This window comes from Sceloporus undulatus, chromosome 2 (assembly GCF_019175285.1).
Source record: "Sceloporus undulatus isolate JIND9_A2432 ecotype Alabama chromosome 2, SceUnd_v1.1, whole genome shotgun sequence".
Taxonomy (NCBI): Eukaryota; Metazoa; Chordata; class Lepidosauria; order Squamata; family Phrynosomatidae; genus Sceloporus; species Sceloporus undulatus.
In genome coordinates this window covers 92,845,777-92,871,296 of record NC_056523.1, presented here as the reverse complement: position 1 = coordinate 92,871,296, position 25,520 = coordinate 92,845,777, and the positions used below count along the sequence as shown (strand labels likewise).

The 25,520-nt window shown below is 40.7% G+C and overlaps 1 protein-coding gene across 3 annotated transcripts; it reads left to right on the top strand.

The window, feature by feature from the left end:
- The first annotated feature begins 1,685 nt into the window (after positions 1-1,685).
- On the top strand, positions 1,686-25,449 carry MAML1 (mastermind like transcriptional coactivator 1). 3 transcript variants are annotated; one of them, XM_042448596.1, is made up of 5 exons: positions 1,686-2,313; positions 13,679-15,082; positions 17,079-17,336; positions 18,630-18,744; positions 21,268-25,449. In XM_042448596.1, exons 1-5 carry the CDS (start codon positions 1,918-1,920, stop codon positions 22,245-22,247), a joined length of 3,153 nt encoding a protein of 1,050 aa, XP_042304530.1. In that variant the 5' UTR covers positions 1,686-1,917; the 3' UTR covers positions 22,248-25,449. The 3 variants fall into 3 exon arrangements, with proteins under 3 accessions (XP_042304530.1, XP_042304529.1, XP_042304531.1); XM_042448595.1 differs by having other exon boundaries at positions 13,676-15,082; XM_042448597.1 differs by lacking the exon at positions 1,686-2,313 and adding an exon at positions 4,552-4,609 and having other exon boundaries at positions 13,676-15,082.
- Positions 25,450-25,520: the final 71 nt, after the last annotated feature.

Below are 25,520 nucleotides of genomic sequence, written 5' to 3'. Positions count from 1 at the left end.
TACCACCTCAGGCAAACTCTCCTGCTTGTAGCCTCTTCCTCCTCCTTGTTTGCTGGTGCACCACAAAGCACCCCTTCTGCTCCCCTACTTGGTAACCTTTGGCAGGTCACATTTTCTCAACCTCAGAATAGCCATGGCAACACTCCTCTGAAGGAAAGTCATAAAAAAACTAACAGGCTCACCTTAGGGTTGCCATAAGTCAAACGATTTGAAGGCAAACAACAAAAATTCAGGACTTTTCAAATCTTTCCAAACTTTTCCAAATCTTTCCTTCTAGCATGGGTCAGGAGAGAACTTTAAAAACCAACCTAAATATGGGTGGCCTAATTTAAAGAGATGGTTGGTGTAAATTTAAAGAGCTCGGCTTTGGCAAATATTTACATTTGTTAGCATATGTATGCATATGTATGTAGTGCAAAGGGATCCTGTGGCACTCTTGAGACTATCTGAACGAAAAGCTAGTACCATGAGCATTCCTAGACTTGAGCCTCCTTCCTCAGATGCATGAGGAATAGTACAATATTCATCTGCCAGTTTATTTCTTTCAGTTAGTCTCAAAGGTGCTATAAGATCCCTTTGCACTACATATATATGGAAAGAAAGAGCCATCATGATGTAGAGGTTTGAGCAATGGACTAAAACCTTGGGAGACCAGAGTTCGAATCCTGCCTCAGCCATGGAAACCCACCATGGGCAAGGCACACTCTCTCAGCCTCAGAGGCTGGCCATGGCAAAAAACCCTCTGAAGAAACTTGCCCAGAAAAACCCATGATAGGGTTGCCACAAGTCAGAAAAAACTTGAAGGCACACAATACATTTATGTGTGTCTGTGTGTGCTAATAAATATGTATAAATACTTGGCAAAGCCAAGCTCTTTAACATGGCAATGGTACAAAATACACTACAGAAATAACCCAGTTTGAGACAGTTTTGAATGCCCTCGGGGCTCAATGCTAAGGAATTCTGGGAAGTGTAGTTTTGTGAGACATTTAGCCTTCTCTGGCTGCTTCCACACTGAAGAAATAACCCTGTTTGGCACCGCTTTTAAGCATCCTGGCGTAAGGCTATGGAATTCTGGGAGCTGGAGTTTGTTGTTGGGGGCCAGAGCTCCATAATTCCATAGCCTTGAGCCAGAAAGAGTTAAAGCGGTGCCAAACAGGGTTATTTCTCCAGTGTGCTTCTGTCAGAGCTCTGGTGCCACAATAAACTACAATCCCCAGGATTCCCTAGCATTCTGAGCACTGAGGGCAGTTAAAGCGGTCTCAAACTGGACTATTTCTGCAGTGTGTTTGGGACCAACATCTTTTATTATGTGTATTACGACTGTTCCCTGCTGCTTCCCTGAGGAGAGGAAGGCGCCTGAGGGGAGGCCAGCCTCAGAGGAGCATCTGTTCCTCTGACCCAGCCAGCGCTCCGGTTGGGAGGGGGCCGTTTCCTGTCAATCACGACAGGCCCCGCCCTTTATGGTCTTCCGGAAAGGTCGCGAGGGAGGCGGGGGCTGGGAGAGAGGGCCGGAGACGCCAAAAGAGTTTTCCTCCCCGGCTTTAACTCTCCCGTACTCTTTTCCTACTGGCCAGCGGCTGTGCCGCTCAAGACATTCGGCCAATCAGCGTGCGGGTCGTGACGCCGCTTAGGAAAGCCCGCCCCCTCTGAACTGGAGGGAGGGGGAGGAGGAGGGAGGCGAAGGGGCAAAGCAGATTCAAAATGGCGGCGGCCGAGGCGCGGATAACAATGGAGGACTGGAGGCTGCTGCGGCGGCGGCTTCGGGCCTGAGGCGGGGCGGCGGGGCGCGGAAGGACGGCGGCGAAGGAGGAGGAGTGGAGCCGCCGGGCGCCGGAGCCGCCGGGCGCCCCTCTCCGTCCTCCATGGCGGCGTGAAAGGCCTGCTCTTCCCCCTCCTCCTCCTCGCCCGCGGCCCATGGTCCTCCCTCCCTGCCCGATGGCGGAGTTCGCGGTGCCCCGGCACAGCGCCGTCATGGAGCGCCTCCGCCGCCGGATCGAGCTCTGCCGCAGGCACCACAGCGCCTGCGAGTCCCGCTACCAGGCCGTCTCCCCGGAGCGCCTGGAGCTCGAGCGCCAGCAGACCTTCGCCCTCCACCAGCGCTGCCTCCAGGCCAAGGCCAAGCGCGCCGGCAAGCACCGGCAGCAGCAGCAGCAGGCCCCGGCCCAGCCCCAGGCCCCGGCACCCCAGGCCCCGGCCTCCTCCGAGAGACCCCCGGCCAACGGCCTGGACGCGGACACCGCCGGCGGTGAAGCCCAGCAGCAGCAGCAGCCACACGGAGGACGCAGCAGCAGCAGCAGCGCCCTCATTGCGGTGAGGCCCCCAGGCTTTGCCTCGGAGAACGGCCAGGCTGGGAATACAGTAAACCAGTTTGACGCCGCTTGACAGAAATAGCTAGGGAAAGGGAAAGGTTGGTTGCCCTGATAAGAATAAGAACAACAACAACAACTAGGGAAAGAAGAGGGTTGGTTGCCCTGTTGTTAACAACAACAACAACAACTAGGAAAGAAAAGGGTTGGTTGTCCTATTAGTAATAGCAACAACAACAAAACTACTACTACTGCTATATTACTACTACTACTACTACTACTACTATTTGTATCCTACTCTTTTCCCAAAACTGGGACCCAGAGTGGCTCACAGTATTAAAAAAGAGCAGTACAGTTAAAAACAGGTGGAAGTTATACATTAAAATAGAGTTACTACTTAAAGATTAAACTAGATTGCTTGTTAAACCCCCTTCCTCCCTTCCTCCTTCCCTCCCTCCGGAATGGCACCTTTCCCCAATGGTCTCAAGCACTGTTTATAACATTCAGGTCTTCCTCCCCCTGCAAGAAAAAAGAGTTGTGAAGGGACTGTAGAAATAAGAAAATAAGTAAACCCTTTGCTGTTGTGATCCAAATAAAGGGCTGTGGAAACTGGCCTGATTTCTTACCGCCATTTCTTATAAACTTAGAGCAATTTTTGAGAAGTTTCCGGGGGATATGTTGCCTCTCCACTTCAGTCTGCCCTTGGTTTTAACATTAGCCATGGAGGTAGACACTGTTAGGAAATGAAGGAATGTTCTTGAAATCCTGCTCTGGTCCTGTATTTCCCATTTGGCAGACCTTCACAAGTCCAGAAGTAAACAGTGTGTAAGGATTGCACTTACTGCTCTTTGTCCCAGGGTCTTAAGACTGGTTCATGTGGGGTAGCCCATTTTATCTTCACAGCTATCTTGTAAAGTAGGTTAGTTGCTTGTAAACCCATTGCGTGTGACTGCCCTAAGGCCACCAAATGAGCACTGGTTTGAAACTTGTCTGAGCCAACATTGTAGCCATTGGCGTAGAAGGAGCTTCATGTAGAGCTTCACATAGACACCAGGATTTTTGTTCTAGATAACTTTGCCTACTTGCTGTAGGTTTCTAAATAAATCGCATCTAATGAAACAGTTGATGAGACTAACGAGACTATGACTCTGGAGACCAGGGCTCATTTCCCGGCTCGGCCATGGAAACCCACTGGGCGAACAGGCCCCCAAGCTGCCGGGAAGCTGGCATAATATTGTGCCAGTCTGTACCAGCCCTAAGAACACAAGAAAAGTGTGATGGGTTATCCCAGACAAGTGAAGGTGTGCCTTTGTGTTAAACATACACATTATTTGTCTTGAACACAGGTCTTTTGGGTTTTTTAAAAAATCAAGTTACAGCAGTGAATTATAGGAATTTAACTCATACGTACATGTTTGAATGATCTAGCCTGGGTTTATTAATTCATTTTAGCAGCAGAGTTTGAAGCTGTTTCCCAGTCCTGTTGTTGTTGTTGTTGTGTGCCTCCAAGTCAGTTCCAACTTATGGCCACCCTATCCTAGGATTTTCTTGCCAAGTTTCTTCAGAGAAGCTTTGCCATTGCCATCTTCCGAAGCTGAGAGAATGTTTCCTGTCCAAAACCACCTAGTGGGGTTTTGTGGCGGAGATTCGAACCCTGGTCTCCAGAGTCCTAGTCCAACACTTAAACCAATACACCACACTGGCTCTCAGTCTTTCCTAATCCTGCCTTTGTGATTTTTTTTAACCAGAAATACTAGGGATTGGACCTAGGACTATACAGACAAACCACCAAACTATAGCCACCTAGATAACACAGTCGTAGTTACACGGTCCCCTATTATTAAAATTATGAGATTTATGATTGGAAGATGGTAACTTCTGTGATGAAATGGGGAAAAATTGATTTGTTAGTATTTTAGTTCAGAAGTGTCATGATTTACCTCCCAAAGTGAAAGAAATTTAGCTGTATAGGTTAAATGGTGGTGTGTGGCTAGGCTGGCTCAACAGTGTATTATTATCATCAGTGCATTGATACAGATTCACCTAAAACAATTTTGATATGTTTAATAAGTTAGGGTATGAAAAGGAGACTATGTACTTTCTTTCCCTATGTTAAATGTTTTTATTTATTTGTATTTTTTGTATCCGGTAGACTCAGAAATTGCCTGACCAATTAGTCATTTCTCTGTTTAGAAGCTGACTGGACAGAGCCGAGACAAAGTCAGAAGGATAGGTCACTTTAATCTTTATCTGGCAGTAGGGTTGTGAGAAGATTCTGTGATCTGACACTGTTTTAAATGGTATGTGTCCTAGCTTGAAGGCTGTCCAGAGCCCTTGAAAGTAAACGTTGATTTCCTTAGTACTTAAACAACTAAATAAATAAATAAACTTATGTTTAAAGTATGTGCTTTAGCAGCGAAAAATAGCTAAGAGCATGCATGACTATTTTATTATATACATATTTTATTAGAACTTAAGTGTTAAGTAGAAGAGTCTTAGTTTTATCTCCCAGTTTAATATTGTGGTCCTGTATTTCCCTATTCCAGGGTTATCCAAAGGGATAGTTCATCCTTGTCTTACCTTCCCAGAATATATTGTAGGTTAATGTTTTCCCTAAAACCGTGAGGGTTTGAATCTCCATCTGCTCTGATTATTTTCAGTAGCATCCACTTTTCTTGCCAAAAGTGAAAGAGAAAGGAAAAACCCAACTAGATGTGTTGATGATTTATGCTCTCTGCTCCACCTATTTTATGGATAGATTGCTGTTGCTTTTAAGTTTGCTACAATTTACAAAAAGTAATAATTTTTAATGTAGATATATAATACCTTTGAGTTTGGTAGTCAGCCCTACTCTATTTCTTCTTCCTTAACATCAACATACTAATATTCCTGCTATACCCATGCTAGTACAGTACTTCCCCACTTGCTAGGTTGTTTGGCAGAATCAAACAACATTTTAAATATTGCTGGAAGATATATGGAGGGATTGGCTTTTACTTTTGTAATGATGAACTTTCCCTAAAACTTTAAAGTATAGGCATGATAACCATTCAGAGAAAGTATCTAGGTATGTTATTTCTTTGTTGTTACATCAGTTTTGTTAAATAATTTTAGTAACGAAAAATATTCCTCCAGTTAATGCAGGAGTTGATACTTTAACTGTTTACAGCAGCTCAATTTCAAATTGCTTTACAGTGAACAAACAAGAGAGTAGCTTGCACACATATTGGTCATCCTAGTGATGAGGAAGATTCCTTCCCAGTTAGAAATAATGGCACCCCTAAACATCCTTTCTTGGATCCTAAATTGCTCTTCCACAAACAGAAAAACTTCTCTTCGTAGAAAGGATGCTCATTCAGTCATGCTGTTTAGTTGGTGGTCATTGAACCCTCTAGAGCAAACTTTTGGGAGGCAGGCATAGGATTATGCAGTGTGATATTAGGAAAAAAACCATGAACAGAATTCCATCCATGGAAACATAGAATCCAGGCTCCTTGTAGTGGATAAGAAAACATTCTGATATGCAAAAAGTTGATGAACATTTTGTATAAAACCTTTTGAATTTTATTTTCTTAAGGCCTAAAATAGGGATACTGTGTGCCACTGAAACTTAATTAGGGTCAGCCCTGGCTAGTACCTGTATGGGGGACTCCCAACCAATACCAGCTGCTGTAGGCTATATTTCAGATGAAGGAACTGACAAAATCACTTTGGAATATTCCTTACCTAAGAAAACCCCAGGAAATTTATGGGGTCACCATAAATTGACAAACAACTTGAAGGTGTCCACACACATACACTTAAGGTGTTTACTTAGTAAGATATTCTATATCTTTTACAGCAAATACATTTGATGTATATTTAAATGAGTCAATATTAGCACCAGCTTATTTCACTCATAAGCAACAAATGTGTATTTTCTTAACACAATTTGGTAGTGTAGTTAGAAGACTTTTAAAAACGTTAAAACTAAAGTACTATTAATATGAAAATGATGATGTAGTTATATTTAAATTCAATAAACCAGTTCTAATCTCAATATAAAGCTTGTTAGCTTGATTTATCATGATTTTCTTCTGTAACTTATATTCCCTTTTAAAAATAATATTTTGCACATGCATTTTTTAACCTGGAAAATAGCATTATCCCAAATGTTCAGTGGCACACAGTATCCCTATCATAATTGAACAGACCTCTTGTTGAACTTGCTCTCTTGCAGTGCAGGCTCCCATGTCATGACAAACCTTAGGCATCTTGTGCAGGCAGTACTTATGCCTCAGGAAATGCATCTGTTTTGGTTGGGAGATTTTGAGACTGATTAGATTCTAGATTCAGCATTGATAGCAATTACTTGGCCTGTGGGACATGTGATACCTTGCTTCCGGAGTGCCTATGGTTTTCTGGCATTTGCCTGCCTGTAGGAAGCCATATGTGCAATCAGAAGAATAGGGGAGGATTTGGATCTGTTTTTATGTGGGTCAAAATATAGTTCTGTGAATATGTTGGATAATGTGCTCTAAAACAAGTTGAAATAGGGGCATTAATGTCCCCTTCCCCATTTACCTCTAATTTCCTAGCAGCTTGATAATGCTGGCTACTGGCAAATCTCATTACATTTTATTGTAAAAAGTAACAATTTATGAGTTATAAAGAAATAGGAGCAACTGGAAGTACCTTTGACTTAAATGGCAATAGATTAATTAGCTCTTCTTTGATTGTACAAGATACAGTGGCTAAAAATAAGTCTCTGCTATAGCAGCAGTCTACTAGGAGTCCATGAAATTACTTGAAAACTTTTCCATAGTTGAGATATGGTGGATAGTTGTATGTTTTGTGTACTGGGAAGACATTGTTAAAGTAATTCTGAATTTACCTTCATTATTAATTGAAATATGCAGAATTATCAAAGCAAAATACATTTATTTAAAACATTTGTAATATCCTAAGTACAATTGAATCTGTGTTGTGGTTCATTTAAGATTTGATCTAGAGAGGCAATTGGTTTCATGTTATATGTTTGTGGAAAATTTCATATGAACACTGCTGTATACAAATGAATATACACCTTTCTTAATTATTCTTTAGTCTCCCTATATTTTTCTTTCTAATCTGGTCATAACTATGGTGCTAGAATGTTTTTTCAGGAAGAATAATCAGGGTGTTAATTACAGAAAGACTGCTAGAGAAGTAATTTCACTAATTTTAAATTCAGCATGTAATTGTTTAACTGCCTTAAATAGATTAAAAGCATTTAGTACATTGGTAGATAATATTGATTTCTTTTTCAGCGTTTCCTTTCCTTTGAGATTTCATCTTAGAACAGGTTTTTCTTGCCTTGACACTACTTTGGCGGGGCTGATGTCTGACTCATTTGCCAGGTTTCTGTAAACTGCTCTTTCGAGAGAGCTGCATGTGTTAGTATTTATTTTGTCCATTTTTTAGACTGCCAAATATATAAATCTTAGCAAAAAAACATTTGAAAAATACAGATTTAACTCATGTATCAAAAAAAGCTTGTTACAGATTACTGTAATTCATTTACTGTATTGATGTTAGTTGAGCAGAATTAGGAGTCAAACTGTAAAACATTCTCTGTGTGTACTACTGCCTCAAGGAACAGAGGATAGCAGATGGGAGCAATGTGTCCTTAATGCTGTTGACTAACCAAGCTAGTTTTATTCCTTTGGGTGCAGAGGATGGATGCTGTCCCATTGCTAAAGAGAGAACTCAGAAAAGTTACTTTATTGGACTATGACTTCTGAAATCTCCCCCAGCAACATAACCAGAGGATTCTGAGGATTGTAATTCAAGAAATTACTTCTCCCAACTTTTGGTTTAAAAAAAGTTCAACTGCTGACCTACTTGGGTCCTTATCACACTACAGTGTTACAACACCATATTCCACTTAAACTGCCATGGCAACATCCTGTGGCATTCTGGCCCATGAGTGCTTTGGCTCAGAATTTTGAATGTCCCTCTCTAAACTGCAAATCCCAAGATTTCACAGGATCTTGCCATGCCAGTTAAAGTGGAATATTGGTGCTATAACAGTGTATAGTGATAAGGTTACTGATTTTTGTGTGTAGAATGGAGGGAGGGAAGTGCCATCTTATTCTTTGACTCCATTGACATAAGAAGGTCCTGGTAGCCACTGAGCTTACCAAGCGCTCTCTGGGTTGTTTTGAGTCTCCCTACTTCAACTTTTTAAAGAGTTTTTTTAACCTATGCAAACTTTGGAGTTTCCCCAAGCCAGCTAATACTTTCTCCTTGTGAGTGGGTGGTGCCATTTTGGCTACATAAAGTTCAGCTGTCATTTAATGACTTTGCTATTAGTATAGGATTAGTGTATTATTATACAGTAGCTTGCACCTCTGGTCAAAAACTTAGTAAATTATTAAGGATAAGTACTAGGTAATTGGATGATCTGAAACACTAATCCTTTGTGGAAGGGGGAAAAAAGGTTAAATGCAGTTTCTCCAGTTACAACAAACTAAGGCCAGAATCCAGTTGGTGAATTACGATGGTATATATTGGACTTAGGATACTGCAGCTCACTTTTAGAGAAGTTGGAATTCTTTACCAACCCTGCAACAACCTTTTAAGCAATAAAGCCGCCTCAGCACAGCCATTTTAATGTCATTGGAGAGCAGCGGGATTAAGTGAGATGTGTTCAGCTATTTTCAAGCTGGACACATGGTGAGGACGTTACCTATAGGGACTTCCTGTGGAGCCCTAGAGTTCTTGTGGATGTCTTTTGCAGCATGTCCAGGTACAGGAAAGAGCTAGATTCGCTGATTCCTTCTTCCCAAATCTCCAGTAACATGGAAATGGCTGTTTCACTTAAAAAGTGGGTTTGGAGGAGTTGTACCAGGAATTGTAGCTACAAAGATGTACCTAAATATCACACACATATATCCTGTTACAGGAATCCAGCCCAAATTTCAGACTTCTGTTTAAGTCAGGCCTGTTAAAACAAATGCATCCACGTTTATGAGCCTACTAGAAATTTGGCTGGGATTACAATGTAGAGCATTTGCTGAGCACCTGTGAATAATGGGATTTAAACATCCACAGATTTTGGTACCCATGGAGGGTCTTGAAACCAAACCCCAGTGGACACCAAGAGCCCACTGTAATGGTATTTCCATACCTAGGTGGCAGTTACATGTAGGAAAAACTAGATATAAACTGTATGCTATGACAAGAACACCTGTTTTTTATTTGTACGCATGGTGAGGCCCCTTTTCAAGCGCAGCTTAAACGAATACAGTATTTTTACATAATTGTTGTTTTCTCACACAAAAATGATATGAAAATAATTTTGTGTGTACTGGCCCTTCAAATACATACCTCAATAATTTTAGGTTGTTGCCAAATAAAAAACAAATCTCATTATGTCAATGAATGCTTAGCTTCTGACTTTAATGTATAATATCTACTGAAATAATAGAAGTAAAGCTAACTGGGAGATAGTCTTTGAGAGAAGACATAGGGAATCTATAGTCAGCTCTCCATAGTCACACACTCTTTATCCACAGATTCAACCATCCATAGCTTGAAAATATTCTGAAAAATACAAATTCTACTAAGCAATTTTACTTTGCCATAGTATTTAATGGGACTACAACTACTAATTCTGATGTTGATTTGTGTGTGTGTGTGTGTGTGTGTGTGTGTGTGTGTGTCCTGGAACCAAACCCCAGTGGATGGTCTTCAATTTTCATAAGCATATTCTAGTTTCCAGGGATGAAGGGAGTGATAATCCAACAAAATCAGGAGCATTACCAGCCCCCAGCCCTATTTTAGGGGGTTCTTTGGTGATAAGAATTTTCATTTGCTGTTTGCACAATGTTCTGTTGTGTGGGAATCAAAACCTTTACTTCTGCAGATGGGTCGCTTAGGAGATAGCACATGTTCATCTTTCCTCTTATGCAGAATACACACACACACACACAGAAAGAGAGAGGGGGGGCTTTCTTGTGTATTATTTATGCATGTGATGGTGAACCTATGGCACGCATGCCAGAGATGACACGTGGTGCCATTTCCCTGGCATGCGGCAGGGAGCTTCCCTCTTCTTCCAGACCCTTTCTGGGCTCTCTGGAGGCAGCTGGAGGCTGGGAATGGCATGGGGAAGGAGGAAGAAGAGGTGCGTGCCTGTTGCTCTTCTTTCTCCCTTGCACCCTGGGCCTTCAGCTGTCTCTGCAGAGGCAGCTGAAGGCCCGGGAGGGCAGGGGAAGAAGTCCTGCCCTCAGAGGATGGAAGTCCCACACTCGGAGGGCAGAAGTCCCTCCCCTGGCACTGGGTAGCACCTGATACCAGAAGACATTTTAGTTTGGGCACTCAGCCCTAAAAGGTTCGCCATTACTGACCTATGCTGTAGCTGTCACAGAGAGTATACAGTTATAACAAAAATACCAATGTTTGGTACCATTTGTGGACATCTGACCCCACATTTTTACACAGACACACCCACCCCACTGATATATGTGTTTTGGTGGCCTAGTTCACTCAGTCTTATATCAAAATCCAGTAATCTTTAAGGTGTCCTAAGACTTTTGTTTATGTAGAGGTGCATGGGAGTACAGATTCTTTAGTCATTGCTGTGGTTGCACATGGTTTGAAGTTATAGGCTTAAACATAATTTGTTGTTCACTTCAATTACTACATCTTATATATATATATATATATGATATACATCATATTTCCCTCTCATGAACCAGTTGCTGAAAGTTAAATATAATTGGTTACTACTGTTTATTATCTTGAAGTGCAGTTTTGGAAAATATTCCTGTTTGCAGGAGTATGACTTGAATAGGAAGAATGAATGAGAATTATAATTGCAAAGGCAAGTCCTGACATGATTCTGCAACTCTTTCCAGATAGGTTCAGAACTTGTTGAAGTGATACCATCTCCTGCATTTTGCCCATTTTTAAAATGTCCACATATTTGTGCAGGTGGGGGTGGGGACAGAGAAATCTGAAAACCGGTTTTCTATTGAGTATATCAAATGTATAAGTCAGTAAGTGAGATTTGTTTTTGAGGGCAGCCTTTCAATGTGGTTGTATCATGTTTTTCCCTGAGTGCAGCCTGTTTTCCAATAGTGAATAACAGGGTTTTCAGACACTGGGAATAAATTGGTGTATAATTTGAGTGGCCTCAGGAAAGAGAGTAGAATATTAAGATTAGCTAGCAAGTTTTTTCTTTCTTTCAGGTTTTGAGATAGCAGGTGCATGATGGTTAGGCCTCTCTGATAGAGATAGCCTAATTGATTATGTTGAGCTCTTGTTGTTTATGAAAACACTACTCTGCTGCAAATCTTTAAGATAAAAAACTATATTATAATTTTCACTATAAAAATTCTGAAGAGAAAAGGTTTTGTTTATTAATTAAAATGTAGTTACCACCTACTTCCAAACTGGGTACTTTACAAATGAAAAACCACAAAAAGTCAGTGAAATCGTAACCAAAACAAATAAGTCCACTGATTTAATATCAAAATATTAGTTACTAATCATTAGAGAAATCTGAATGACAAAGGCAGGAAAATAAAAAGTAAAAGCCAGAGCTAGGTAGATGCCTTCTAGAAGAGGAAGTCTTAACCTGGCCTCTGAATGAAGGCTGCTACTGAGAAGGTTCTTTTCTGTTAGCCATCAGTCACACCATTGTGAACAGGTGCCCCCAAAGAAAAGTCTCTCCAAAGATGGTTGTAATAATTAGGCAGAAACATGGCAGAAGATACATCAGGTGGCTTGGCCTTAAGCCATTTAGGTCTTTAAAGGCCAGTACTAACATTTTGAATTGGGCCCTGGAAACTCACAGGTAATCTAGTGCAGTTGGTATTTTCAGAGTGACCCTTCCCAGTAAGTAGACTCACTACTCTGTTCTGCACTAACTGAAATTTCCCAACCATCTTGAGAAATAGTCCACATATAAGATATTTCTAGGTAGGTGTTTATAAGTACATGGATAGTTGTAACCAGGTGGGAAGTAGCTGGTATATCTGTTGTTGATTTTTTTAAAAAAAAACAAGAACACTGTACCATTTGAACCTCAGGTGTCACATTCATATTATAGTAGGTTGGTTTACTGTCAGAATTGTTTTGGATGTATTGCACTTGGCTGGGTTAGCAATTATCCCCAACCAAAGATTTTTGGCAAGCTTAATTTGTATTCCATGGCACCTACTCTTTCCACAGAGAGTTCCATCCTGCTGGTTCTGTTAGTACAGTGCTTTGAGCTCCAGATGCATAGTACTCTCTTCTAGCATTAAAGCTTGTGTAATGCTTTAGGCTAGAAAGACCAGAAGGAATGTGGCAGCTGTACTCCTGCCTTGTGTTTAAACACTGGGCAATCCTATGGAAGTTGCATGTGTAATGCACTCTTTTTGTCTCAGGTAGCACTTTAGGCATATAAGGAAATTGTTTAAGTATTTAAAATATCCATTCATATTTAGCTGTTCTTCAAGTGATTCACCATACAAAACGCTGATCCAGTCCAATACTGCAAAACTTATGTGATCCCAGATCTTTCACTGGGTTTCTAGTGTATAAGAAAAAAAATAACATACAATACTTCAAAATAGTGGGGAAAGCAGAGCCCAGCAAAGCAAAGCAAAGCAAGGTTGTGGGAAGCAACCATGCACAGTAGTATTTCCAAGATGGTTCTGAAGCAGCAATAAGGAAATTCTGAAAAATTTTAAAGCTATTAAAAATTGATTTTTTTCCTCTCTGTTTTTTGGGGGGAGGGGAACATACATTTTGGAAATAGAATAATTGATATTGATATTTTGCTGCCCTAGACTCTAGGGCCTAGAGGGATCTTATGTCACTTTGTTAAAAAAAAAAGATCTTGAGGAAAAGAAAGGGTAAGGAACTGACATTGAATGCTAATAGTCTTACAGAAAATCTAGTCTAATCAGTTTCCTTTTCTGATCTATCATTCTTGGCAGTTTTTGCTGCTTCTAATCTTTCATTTTATCATCTTCGAGTACTTCTAAAAACTGGAGGCAGGCTTTCCTACATTGGGACAATGTCTTAAATATTTCATTCACAACTCTATAAGAAAATGTTTCATAATGAGGAAAAAATATTTTTGGGAAGGATGAAACTTCCTCAGATTTTTCCAAGGCTAGAACATCATTTATAAAAAGAAGTTACACATGCTGAAAAGCACTCCATTTTATTAACTGATGTGTTTATAGCTTTAAATTCCATGTTTAAAATAGTTAAATAATTATCTAGGAAATGTTTTACAACTACAGTGGAAAGCATTGTCTTTGGCAAATAATAGACTGATGCCATGCTAGAAAGCCACGATGAGAATACTGAAGTGTATGACTAATTTAGCACTGTTTCTCTTTTAGCAGCTTCATGAAACAGTGAAAAGGAAGCTTGATAGTTCTGTTTCGCCTCAGAATGGTGACCAGCAGAATGGCTATGGCGACATGTTTTCTGTGCCCAAGAAATTGCGTCATGATGATAGTGTTGGTGGGTTAACAGGCTCCTCCAATGGAATTCCTCCTGTATCGCCTCTCCACCAGCTTGACAGCAAACCTTCCAGTGGAGACACTTTACAGCTCAATGGCAAACATCCCATAGGGCTAGATAGCATCAGCAAAAAGTGTCTGCCAGACTCAAACCTTCAGTTGAATGGAAGCAGCGATGCTAATGATGTATTTGCTTTGGCTATTAATAAGGAGCTCAAACAAGAACCACCAGATGATCTTCCCTGTATGATTACGGGACCAGGAAGTTCCATATCTCAGAACAATTTGATGTCTGATCTTAACCTTAATGAGCAAGAGTGGAAGGAGCTCATTGATGAACTGAACAGGTCAGTGCCTGATGAAGACATGAAAGATCTCTTTACGGAAGACTTTGAGGAAAAGAAGGATGTTGATTCTACTAATTCAGCTGCACAAACTCCATTACCACAAGACATCATTATAAAGACTGAATTTTCTCCAGCAGACTTTGAGCAGGAACAGATGGGATCTCCACAGGTCAGATCATCTTCAGCTGGCACAACATTCATTGGTACCTCTTCTGTCCCTGTTAGTGCTGCTTCTCCAGCAGTTAGTAATTCTCAAACAATGTTCCAGCCTTCCAATCAGTCAGTGACTGATAATTCCAGCCAGTCCATGATACAGCCATCCAACCTGTCTCAGAATGTGCAGAGGTCTCTGCCTAGTTCACTGTTACCTGGACAGAATACAGGGGGCACCAAAGAGATGTCATCTGCTAAACAGCTCCAACAGATAGCTGCAAAGCAGAAGAGAGATCAGTTGTTACAGAACCAACAGCAGGTCCATCAATCCAACCAGATTTCTAGCTGGCAGCAGTCAGGATCTTCTCACAGTCCATTGGCTGTCTCATACACTATGGAAAATCCCACTAGCCCTTCAGTTTACCAACAGGACTTCAGTAACCAGAAACTCATGATGCCCAATATGCCAAGCAAAAGTTCTCCCAGGGCTGGGAGTGGTTATCATGGTGGAAATATGTTAAGCCATCAGCCAAACAGTTTGACCCAGAACTCTGTGTCGAATCAAAGCTCTGTGCTGGACTATGGAAATACAAAACCTCTTACCCATTACAAAGAATGTGGACAAGGAGTTACGCTACCTGGACAGAATAAGACCTCTATGTTGGCATATATGCAGCAGCGTCAACAACCCACATTGCCTCATATGAGCGAAGAGCAGAATGGGATGTTTGCAGTGAAGAAATCTGGAAACATTGCATACAGGACGCTAGTACCACACAGCCAGGTAAGTGCTTCTAATAGTAGTTTGGCTTTGGCTTGCGTGTGTGTGTGTGTGTGTGTGTGTGTGTGTGGAGGGGGGTTCTTGAATAAGTGGAACAAAGAGTAATGGCAGTTCTTACAGAAGAATTATTGTAGAGAATAGAGTAAAGAGAGCCAATGTGCTATAGTGGTTTGAGCGTTGGACTACAACTTTGAAAATCAGAGTTTGAAACCCACTGGATGTCACATTTTTATCTTCAGAAGGACACAAATGTTACTGATAAATTCCTGTGATAGACCTTGTTGTTACTGTTGTTATGTGCCTTCAAGTCATTTCTGACTTATGGAGACCTAAGGTGATCCTATCACAGGGTTTTCTTGACAAGATTTGTCCAGAGGAGTCTTGCCATTGCCTTCCTCTGAGGCTGCTGAGAGTGTGTGATTTACCCAAGGTCACGTAGTAACTTTCATGGCTCAGCAGGGATTTGAATCCTGGTGTCCAGAGTCATAGTCTAACAGTCAAATCACTACACCACTAGGTTGCCCTAAGTCAAAAACAACTTGAAGGCACACAGTAACAAGAGTAAAAATGATCTGTAGCATCAGTCTTTCATTGGAAAAGCAATATGCTGTCCAGTGTTCTGACTGGAAAATGTGGACTCATGAAAAGTAATCTGTGACCTAAACTGCCCATGATATGGGCACTTTTTCTTTTACCACTGAATTCATACTTAAGGTATCAACAGTTCTTTGAATACAGAAGTTGCTGGACAGAATAAGGCTTCTGTTGGCATATATGCAGCACATAATTGTTCTCAGTTCTTAATTTATTTGTTATATTTATTCATTTATCATAGAATCATAGAGTTGGGAGAGACCATGAGGGCCATCCAGTCCAACCCCCTCCCATGCAGGAAATCACAATCAAAGCATCCCCAACAGATGGCCATCAAGCCTCTGTTTAAAAGACCTGCTCCCTGTCTCCAAAGTTGGAACTCAAAACAGACCTTCTTCAGGATCTGTTAAATAGAGTGAAGTTAATATTAGGATGCATTGTTTGAATTAGTTTGCCTAGGATTGAAGCTTTCTTTCTTTTCTTAGATGTTAGAAAATGTTTTGTGTTTGGCAGTTGGATGATCAAACAAACAAGCTTCATTTATATACCGCTTCATACCGTCTAAGCAGTGTCCAAGTGGTTTACAACTGTAAGCTAATTTGTCCCCAACAATCTGGGTACTCATTTCAGCAACTTCGGAAGGATGCAAGCCTGAGTCAAGCTTGAGCCCTTTTACTGGTCTTGAACTCACAACCTTATGGTTTTGAGTGAGTGGCTGCAGTACAGGCATTTAACCACTGTGCCACCAGGGCTCCTTTGTCATCTCAGAGTAGGTGGCATCATAGATCCACTTTGTCATCTCAGAGTAGGTGGCATCATAGATTTGATCAAAACATTACATGTGGTTTTGAACATTACTAGTGGTGTTTGATCACTCGATCAAACCAAAGAAGGTGGGAAGACAAAGAATTGTTCTCTCTGTTGTGTGCATGTGTTTAGTGTAGGGGATCACTAAGTACCTGTGAAAATACAGAACTTGTAAGTAAAACAAGATATTAGTTACAGTCTTCTGTTTGTTACTGTTTACTGGAAATACTGACATCCATAAATCTTTCTCCTGCCATTATTGGTGTGTAGTAGCAGGGTCTGCAATGAGGCGAGAACAGAAAGAAGAAACATATCTCTCTACCTTATTGCAAATGGAGTGTCTTGTAGTTCTCTTCAGTCATTTTTCATGATTCTTCTGGGAATTCATGGAAGTGCTTCTTGAAACTTCCTCTAGGTGGCAGCTCCCCCACACAAAGAGCTTTTTTATATTTCAAAGTGCCTTTCACTCCCAGCTGGACAGTTGTGGTTGTATGGTGACTTCAGGGCTGGGGTGGTTAAAAACAGAAAGGACCTGGTGGCATATTTCTCAGGTGAGTTCCAAGCTGCCTATACTCTATCTTGATGCTTGCTTTTGCAGGATCAAAATCCAGCTGCTGGTGTTCCTCGCATTCCTGTTTCTGTTGCTGGCCCTGGTGGGAACACACAGCCTCCCAGTGTTTCCATGGCAGGCAACCATGGCAACACAGCCTATCTCAGCAGTCAGCAGCAAGCAGTTGTACTCAAGCAGCGCCAGATGCTACTGGATCAGCAGAAACAGCGGGAACAGCAAAAGCATTTGCTCATGGAACAACAGAAACAGTTTCTTATGGGACAGAGGCAACTTCTTGCTGAGCAGGTAAGAGGTGTCAGAATGAGAGAAATGGTAGCTTTTTTCCTTTTGGACCAGGCTTAACTATTTTGAAAGACTTAAATTGTTTTGACTTTCAGTGCCCCTTTCCATTAAATAAATCAGTACTTTGCTTACCTGAGTTAGGAGTCACTAGAGTTCACTGATCATAATGCTCTTCATGAGTAAATATCTCTGAAAGGAGGTATGGTGATGTATATATATGCCTTCAAGCCATCTTATGGTGAACTCGGAATTTTATAGGATTTTTTAAAGGCAAGGAATACTCAGAGGTAGTTTTGCTAATTCCTTCCTCTGAAATATAACCTTCAGCACCTGATATTGGTTGGCGGTCTCCCATCCAAGTACTAATTGAAAGTGAGCCTGCTAAGGTTCTAAGATCCTAAGGTATCTGGTACCTCCAGGATATTGAGGCAAATAAATAATAGTGTATTAATGGGTACCTATCTGATTCATTCAGATAGGCTTCTGCTCTTCTTCCTCTCATTGTGTTAAATAGTAAGAGGCAGCAGGGCTTAGCTGTGTAATGCTGGTATCCAAAACAAACATTTTCGCTGTGCTTGAACATGATGAACCTGCCTCTTCAGGATAAAAGAAGCACACTGGTTTCTTTCCCTTGGGAAATTTTTTTTTAGAAGGAGGCATTGCAGTGCAAAGGAGGCATTGAATATTTCAAAATTCCATGTTGGCATGCATCTTTTTGAGCAATGCATTAGTGAGAAAGAGCCAGTGTGATATGATGGTTTGAGCACTGAACTATGACTAGAGACCAGAGTGCAAATTCCCACTCAACCATAGAAACCTACAGGATGACCTTGGGCAAGTCACACTCTCTCTGCCTCACCTGGAAGGCAAAAGAAACCCCCTAAGGTGATAGAGCAGCCTTAGGGTCACCATAAGTCAGAAGCAACTTGAAGACACATAACAACTAACAAATATTTTAAGAATGCCAATTCCCCATTCTCTCTTATTTGAGATAAAAATGTTGAGGTATGTCATTAAATCCATTTATTTTTAATTTCAGATCAGTATTCATATCATTTTTGTATAAATGGTACATTTTGTTGTGTTCTGGCTTAAAGAACAAAGCTTTTTTTGTTTTCTAACACACAAAGTATCATTTTTTCCTGTATTGTCTTTATGGTGGTATTAAATCAATAGCAGTTATTGATTCATACAGTAGAAAACATTTAACAATCATTTCTCTCACTATGCAGGGACATTTTCTGTATTGAAATTTATGCTGTGACATCTAATAACCTTGTACCTCTGTTCTCTTAGGAGAAGCAAAGACATCATCAGGAGCAGCAGCTCCAGAGACATTTAACTCGCCCACCCCCTCAGTACCAGGATCAGACACCAAATCCATACCAACAACAGACAGGACAATTCACAGGTAAATGGCAGTGAGGTCGATTTTCAGCTACTCTTTGGAAAAGTGGTACACAAAGTTTCATCAGATTCTCTTAATTAAGTTGTTAGTTAATTTTAAAATACCAAATACTGCTTAAATATTATTGGATTTGCTTTCCATGGAAGTGTTTTCCTAGTCCTATAAGCATGAATGTTGAATTGAATATTTTTTAACCATTCTCATAGTCCTGGTACTCCAGATACTTCAAGCACTGCTTGAAGAGAAACAAAACTCCTAATTGTTACTGACTGATTTAGTTGTTGTTTTTTAAAAAGTTACTTTAGGCATGGTCCAGCGTCAGTATGGGTAAGCAGCAGCTGTGAACAAAGAGAAAGGCAGGCTTCCACATGAACAGTTTATTACACCTCTCATACACAGGCCAAACTGAGGAATATGCAGTTGGTTTTCTCTCTTCTTGTCCTTTTTTGGTGGTTGTAAACAAGTGTATGGTAACAAATATTTTGTAGAGTGTGCCCTGGTCTGTCCAGCCATCTTTCCAGTTCCTAACTGCACATTTAATACCAGCATTGACAAATGTGTGCACTGATAAATAATGGAACAGGTTGTCCTCGTCTTAGAACTATCATAGTACTTGTTCCAGTGTACTGATAAACTTTTCTCCCACGTCTCTGTTTTTCATTTAAACTATTTGTTCTTGTCCCTGCACCTTTTTTTGATAGGCTTTTAAAAATATATTTCACAACCAGGAAATTCATGATTTGTATTTAGTCATAGAGCAGCTTGCAGAGCTGAATTTTCTTTTCCTGCTCTCCCTGTGTATCCCCTTACACTCTGTGCAGTCCTAGGCAGAGTGTTGCTGGGGGAAGATTCCTCAGTTATGGGGGCTGTGTCATACAGAATTTGATTGGAGAGAGAATTTGCCCCAAATTGAGTGGCTGAATCTTGTGCTGATGCAGTGGAAAGGAAAGTGCCCCCTAGCCTGATTCCCACCCCCTCCCCCAAAAAACTGGACAAATGAATGATTAAAAGCCCAAAATGCTGCTCAGGAAAGGCCATTTTTAGAAAAAGCCAATTCCAGTTCATTTCTTGCTGTATTCTTTTCCATGCACCCTTTAAAAAAAGATGCTAAAAAGTTTTTCCTTGGGCTTAAAACTTCCTTGGAAAGGAGAAATAAGGCAGTTTTGTCCCACATGTCCCCAAAAATGTGGGAGGGATTTTAAGTAAAAAAAAAATTTTTTTTTAAAGTTGAAGATTCATGAGGTGAAGTGGATGCCCAATGAGGAGGAGTATGCCCAATCTCCGTGCCTTTAGTAGTTGTGCATACCTGTGCTAATGGCTTCCATTGCTGTCATGGCTCCCAGTGTCAAGGGTTTCTGTTCTCCCATCCCACCCCACCAATTTCTGTACAGTGGTGCCTCGGGTTACGAAAGTAATTCGTTCCGCGGCCGCTTTCGTAACCCGAAAAGCCTTCGTAAGCCGAATTGCCATAGGCGCTAATGGGGAAAAGCCGCGATTCCGTGCGAAAAAGCCGAAAAAAGCACCAAAAGTTTTTTCGTAACCCGAAAAAACATTCGTAACCCGGAACAATAATTCCCTATGGGATTTTTTCGTATCCCGAAAATTTCGTAACCTGGGTATTTCATATCCCGAGGTACCACTGTAGTTGGTTTTCACTAGATACAGGGAACAAAATAGGTGACAGGAAAGTTCAGTTGTGTGAGCTGCTCTCAGTTTAGATAGCCATTGGATATGGCCTCATAATGCTTAATAATTAAGGGTACATAGATTCATTTTCAATGCTAGCTTTTGATCTTACAGAGACTTCTGCAGAAACACAGGGTAAAGTAACTTCTATATTAATAAAACTTTAGACACTTACATGATGGCATCAACTAAGAAAATAACTGCCATGGAAATTATTATGGCTATATTCCTCTACATTCGGCTTTTCAAACATAAGTTTGCTATATGACTATGAGCACAAGGATGGTCAAGTGTTCCTTTGCTCATGTAGAGGAATGTGACAACATGAATGAGTCCTATGTATGGAATAACCTCTCAATAATAATTCTATGTGTTCCAACGACAACCTTCGCAGGTAGTGTACTTGAGTCTCTCACTGCATTATATTGTTATATTATTTAGCATTTAATTCATGTGCTTCTTCTGTGTTGTGAATTTGGGTACTCAAAATATGTTAAATGGTACAGATGAGATGGTTAAAAGAAAAGCATGATCAGGGAAGCTGCCTTTACTCAATTTTCAGAAGTCCCCTTCAGCCCCCCATGCCAAAGGTCACCCCATTTAGGCCAGGCCTGCAGTATATTCAAGGGTGACTTTTTAGGGGTTTGCTGCAGCCAGAATGATGCCATCTCCTTCTGTTAACCCCCTTCCAGCTACACAAATCAAACCAGTGAATCCTAAATTTAGTTGCAAAACTTTGTATGCGGCAATACTTAAATGTGGTATGTCACCTAAACAGACGACAAGTGTTGGGTTAGTTCTTATAAACACCAGTGCTGAATATCTGTTTTTGTGTTGTAGGTTCATCTCCAGCAATGGCAGGGGTAAATAACTTAGGCCAATCCAACTCCAGTAGCCCACGCATGTTTTCTCAGCCCCAGAACATGATCCAGATTGGAACAGGGCACAATTCTGTCTCATCAAGCAGCAATCAGCAGGATCGAGGAGTAACTCAGTATAGTGGCTTGCAGAGCATCCAGCGAGGTGGTTTGTACAACATGACACCTGGTATGACGCAGATGGTTTCACAGCATGCAAATCCCAGTGCCAGTGGGCAGCCACAGATGCAGAGACAACCCAGTTTGGTTCAAGGCAGTGCTCTTCCTGCTGGATATGGACAGAGCACCCTAGGAAATGCAAGCATTTCTCAGCAACATAGTAAAGGAACACTGAATCCCACAATATCCAAACCCCAGATGGCAAGAATGCCAACAACAATTGGGGCTCAAAATCCATCATGGCAGCACCAAGGCCTGCCAAATCTAAATACCCAGGCACAAGGAAATAGTGGTTTAGGGACATTTACTGCCAGCTCCACTTTCCATATGCAGCAGACTCACCTAAAATTAACCAACCAACAGTTTGCGCAAGGGATGCCTCAGGTAAGCCTCAACACCAGCAGGCCCATGGGCTCCATGAACTCGGCTGTTTCTGGACAGATGTTACCATCCATTAGTGCCCAGCAGCGGACAAACCCTCCTACCCAGCAAACAGTTCCCTCACAACAGGTCTTGCCAGGCATGAGCCAGGCTGTTCCAGACCTGACTACTTTCAGTCAGAATCAAAATCAGCAAATGCCCAACAGGGCCAATCTGCACTGTAGTCAAGGCTATCCTGTGAGAACAACCAGTCAGGAACTGCCTTTTGCCTACAGCAGCCCTTCAGGAGGCAATGGACTGTCAAGTTTATCTGGGGATACAGATCTCATAGACACTTTGTTGAAAAACAGGACTTCAGAAGAGTGGATGAATGATTTGGATGAGTTATTAGGGAATCATTAAAATGAAGTTTGGGATTTTCTCTCCCTTTGCTTTTTTTAAAAATTGAAAATTATCTTTGGACCAAATACCTGTGGCATTGAGAAGATTCACAGGCATTAGTGGGACTGTATTGGAACTGCTCCCTTCTGGGTCTAACATGAGAAGGATGCACCAATTTTGATAGGAAAAACAGTGTGATTTTTGTAGCGTGTCTGGAACACTGCACATGAATACAGTCCCCATCAGTTTGGTGTATATCTCAGCTGGCCCTTCAAAATTTTCATTTTAGCATTGTTTTGCATTTGCAAAACTTAAATGTTGACCCATGCAGTGGTGGTGCAGAGAAAGCTGGCAAGGAAGACTCCAAGTAATTCAGTGTTAAGGCAATCTTTCCTACAGCTAATACTTGACTGATTTCTTGATCTCAGTTTGGCCTGCTAAATGGTAGAAGTAGCACCCTGCCAATATTTTATTCCTGAGGAAAGAATGTGCAACTTTTTATTTCTTTCTAGGACCATCTCTGGTTTTGAGGGGATAGTCTTCTAATCAGTGATATGTATGCCTGCATTTTCAGCAAACAAGATATGAAAGTTCACAATAATTGCTAATGGCTTTCTGTGCTGGAGATGTCCATGTGTTAAAACATGTCCAGCAGTCGGTTCCTGTAGCCCAAAACGGGGCCTCAGTCTTAATTGGTTTATGGCTTACTAAGCTAAGCAATTTGCACTGCTGTGGGGAGGTGGGTAGTGACTGAGCTCTTGGTTTTTAGATTTTTTTTTTAATTTGGCCAATCAGACTTAAAGTGTGTGCACTTTTCCTATCCTTTCCAGCATTCATTAAATGAGAGCGTTGGATTGATCACAGCTTATTTCTCCTCTTTGATTCAAAGAGCATTTATAATAAGCAATGTTTATTGTTGCCACATGAATGCTGCACCAATAAGAACAGGCTTTGTTAATGTTGGTCAAGCAAGCCTTGTGCCTTGGACGTTGTTAACCAACATGGAAAGCAATTCAGTAGCGGCACAGGGAACTGGGGCAGGCATGATACTTTATTAAAGGTAGTTCCATTATGAGAAGCCCCAACCCTTTGGGGGGAAATGGTGATTGAAACTCCTTAGAAATAAGTAGAGTATTTTCTGGAGAAGCAGATGCTGCTGTTTCAAATTGGTCCATGGACAAGGTTTCATGGCTGTTTAGGGTCAGTCCTGTACAGGGCAAGGAAAAGAGAGAATTGTTCTTAATATGTTACCAAAAAAATTCTTCTGCTTGCCAACAAGCCACCTATTGCCTTAACCTTTAGTTTATAAAGGTAATAAATTTGAAAGTTGTTTTAGATGCACAGATACCTCTCTGTTCCCTCCTCTGGGTTTTCTTTTGTTCTTTAATGAACGCTATACCTCCTGTTATAAGGATCTTTTATGTACATCATCACACCTGCAACTGAGAATTAAAGACTTTCCTTCATGGCAGGCATATTCAGGAACATTTCTACACAAAAAAGTGTAGAAAAGTCTGGGATATTTTAGGCACAGGAATAGTTAAAGGGATAAAACGGTTAAACCATGGGAAGGAAAATACTTTTTTCTGTATCTGCAGTGTTTTCTCAAATGTGCACTTTGGAAAAAGAAATCTGCTTTAACACTACTTTTTTATTTAATCTTTTCCCATTAGTTTTATGTGCTTGTCACCCATGAGCAGGTTACATGTGTTGTGCTAAACAGATTGTCTTGTATCTTGATGGACTGTTGATGGAGGGAAATGGAGAAAGCTGCATATTGATGGGTGGTTCCACTGCTGAATGTCCAAACTGAAGCAAATTACATAGCTTGTATATTTTAAATGTTTCTAAGTGGTGATTGATTTAATGAATAAAGCAGATGTCACTGATATTATTAAGTAAATTAGATTAGCTTTAAATTTACTAATCTTTTCCATAAGTCATCGTTTGACTGAATTTGTTTCAGTGAGCTTGGTTTAATCAAAAAAATTGATCCAAGTTGAATGTCATCAGGAAAATCTCCTTTTAATCTTTGTAGCTGCTTTTCTTGGCCAGCAAAAAGGTGGGGTGGGGGATGGAGTGGATATAATTGTACTTGTTTTGTAAACGTTTGGGGGATTTTGCACCAGTGTGCCTTCTTTTTCTTATTGGAGGTACTTGGGACCTCATACTTCTTAACTGTCTGGGTTCTGCTGATTTTCTCCCTTGGGCACACTGAAAAATGCCAGTTTTTATGGAATTTAAATGATATTAAATTCTAGATAGATGTCCCATGTAGTATTTGGGTATAAAGAAAATGCAACACCTTTCTAATGCTACAATCAGATTTTGATGTCCAGTAAAAGGCTGCTGTTTCCTCCCTTTAGCCTAGTTATATAGGTCTTTGTCAACTGCAAGCACATGCTGTTTCAACTGCTGTTGAGATAAAGTGTTCAGCAATTTGGTCTTGAATATTGTTGAAAAGGCATGTGGAAAAATATCCCTTAAAAATCTGTAGGTAAGAACTTTTAAATTACAGCACACTTCAGCAACCATTTGGATTCTGTCCATGCAAAATTATTCAAATTGTTAAAATGTAGCATTTGTGGAATAATGTCTATGTGCTATTCAGTGATCAATGAACATGAACATGGAGGTTGAGTGGGGAAAGGCTGAGTGCTGTCCTTTGGTAACTTGTAGCAGTTCAGAAACAAATATATGCACTTGAGCTTTTCATTTGCTGCAGCTTCAAAGCAATAAGATGTTGACTCCCCCAGCTTTACCCAGCCTGCTGCCTCCGCTTTATTTATAGACTGCGGTCATGAACAGGTGAGAAGGTGTGAAAACATCACTGTTCAATATCCACTGCCTTCCAAAAACCCCACAACTCAATTGAAAGGGTGCTCAGTTTTTCTATCCTACACATTTTCTTTGTGTAAATAAATGTTTACAGTTTTATATTAAAGACTGAATAAGAGTTAGATCTTCTGAGTGTATATTTTTTACTTTTTATAGATTTAAAAACTATAATTCTTTATATATATGTTGGGGGTGGTTATGATAAGTTTTACACTTGTTTAAATGGTAAACAGTTCAAATTTCAATCCTAACTTTTTTTTTTGTCATTAAAATGTATAAAGAGCCCATTAATCCAGTTTTCTTTAACTACAATGACTGTGGCACACCAAAAAAAATCTTTCACTTCTGTTATGGCATTATAAAAAATAAATATTTTGCTAGTGTATTAAATGGGCTGTTGTGATTTTTCAAACATTGCGTAAACTGTCTATAATTCTGCATCTTGCTGTAGTGACC

Excerpts from the sequence above, each read along its gene's own strand:
- MAML1 (XM_042448595.1), top strand. The coding sequence starts at position 1,918 with ATGGTCCTCCCTCCCTGCCCGATGGCGGAGTTCGCGGTGCCCCGGCAC. Across the intron at positions 2,314-13,675 it reads GCAGCAGCGCCCTCATTGCG|CAGCTTCATGAAACAGTGAA; the intron begins GTGAGGCCCCCA and ends TTTCTCTTTTAG. Across the intron at positions 17,337-18,629 it reads GGCAACTTCTTGCTGAGCAG|GAGAAGCAAAGACATCATCA; the intron begins GTAAGAGGTGTC and ends CTGTTCTCTTAG.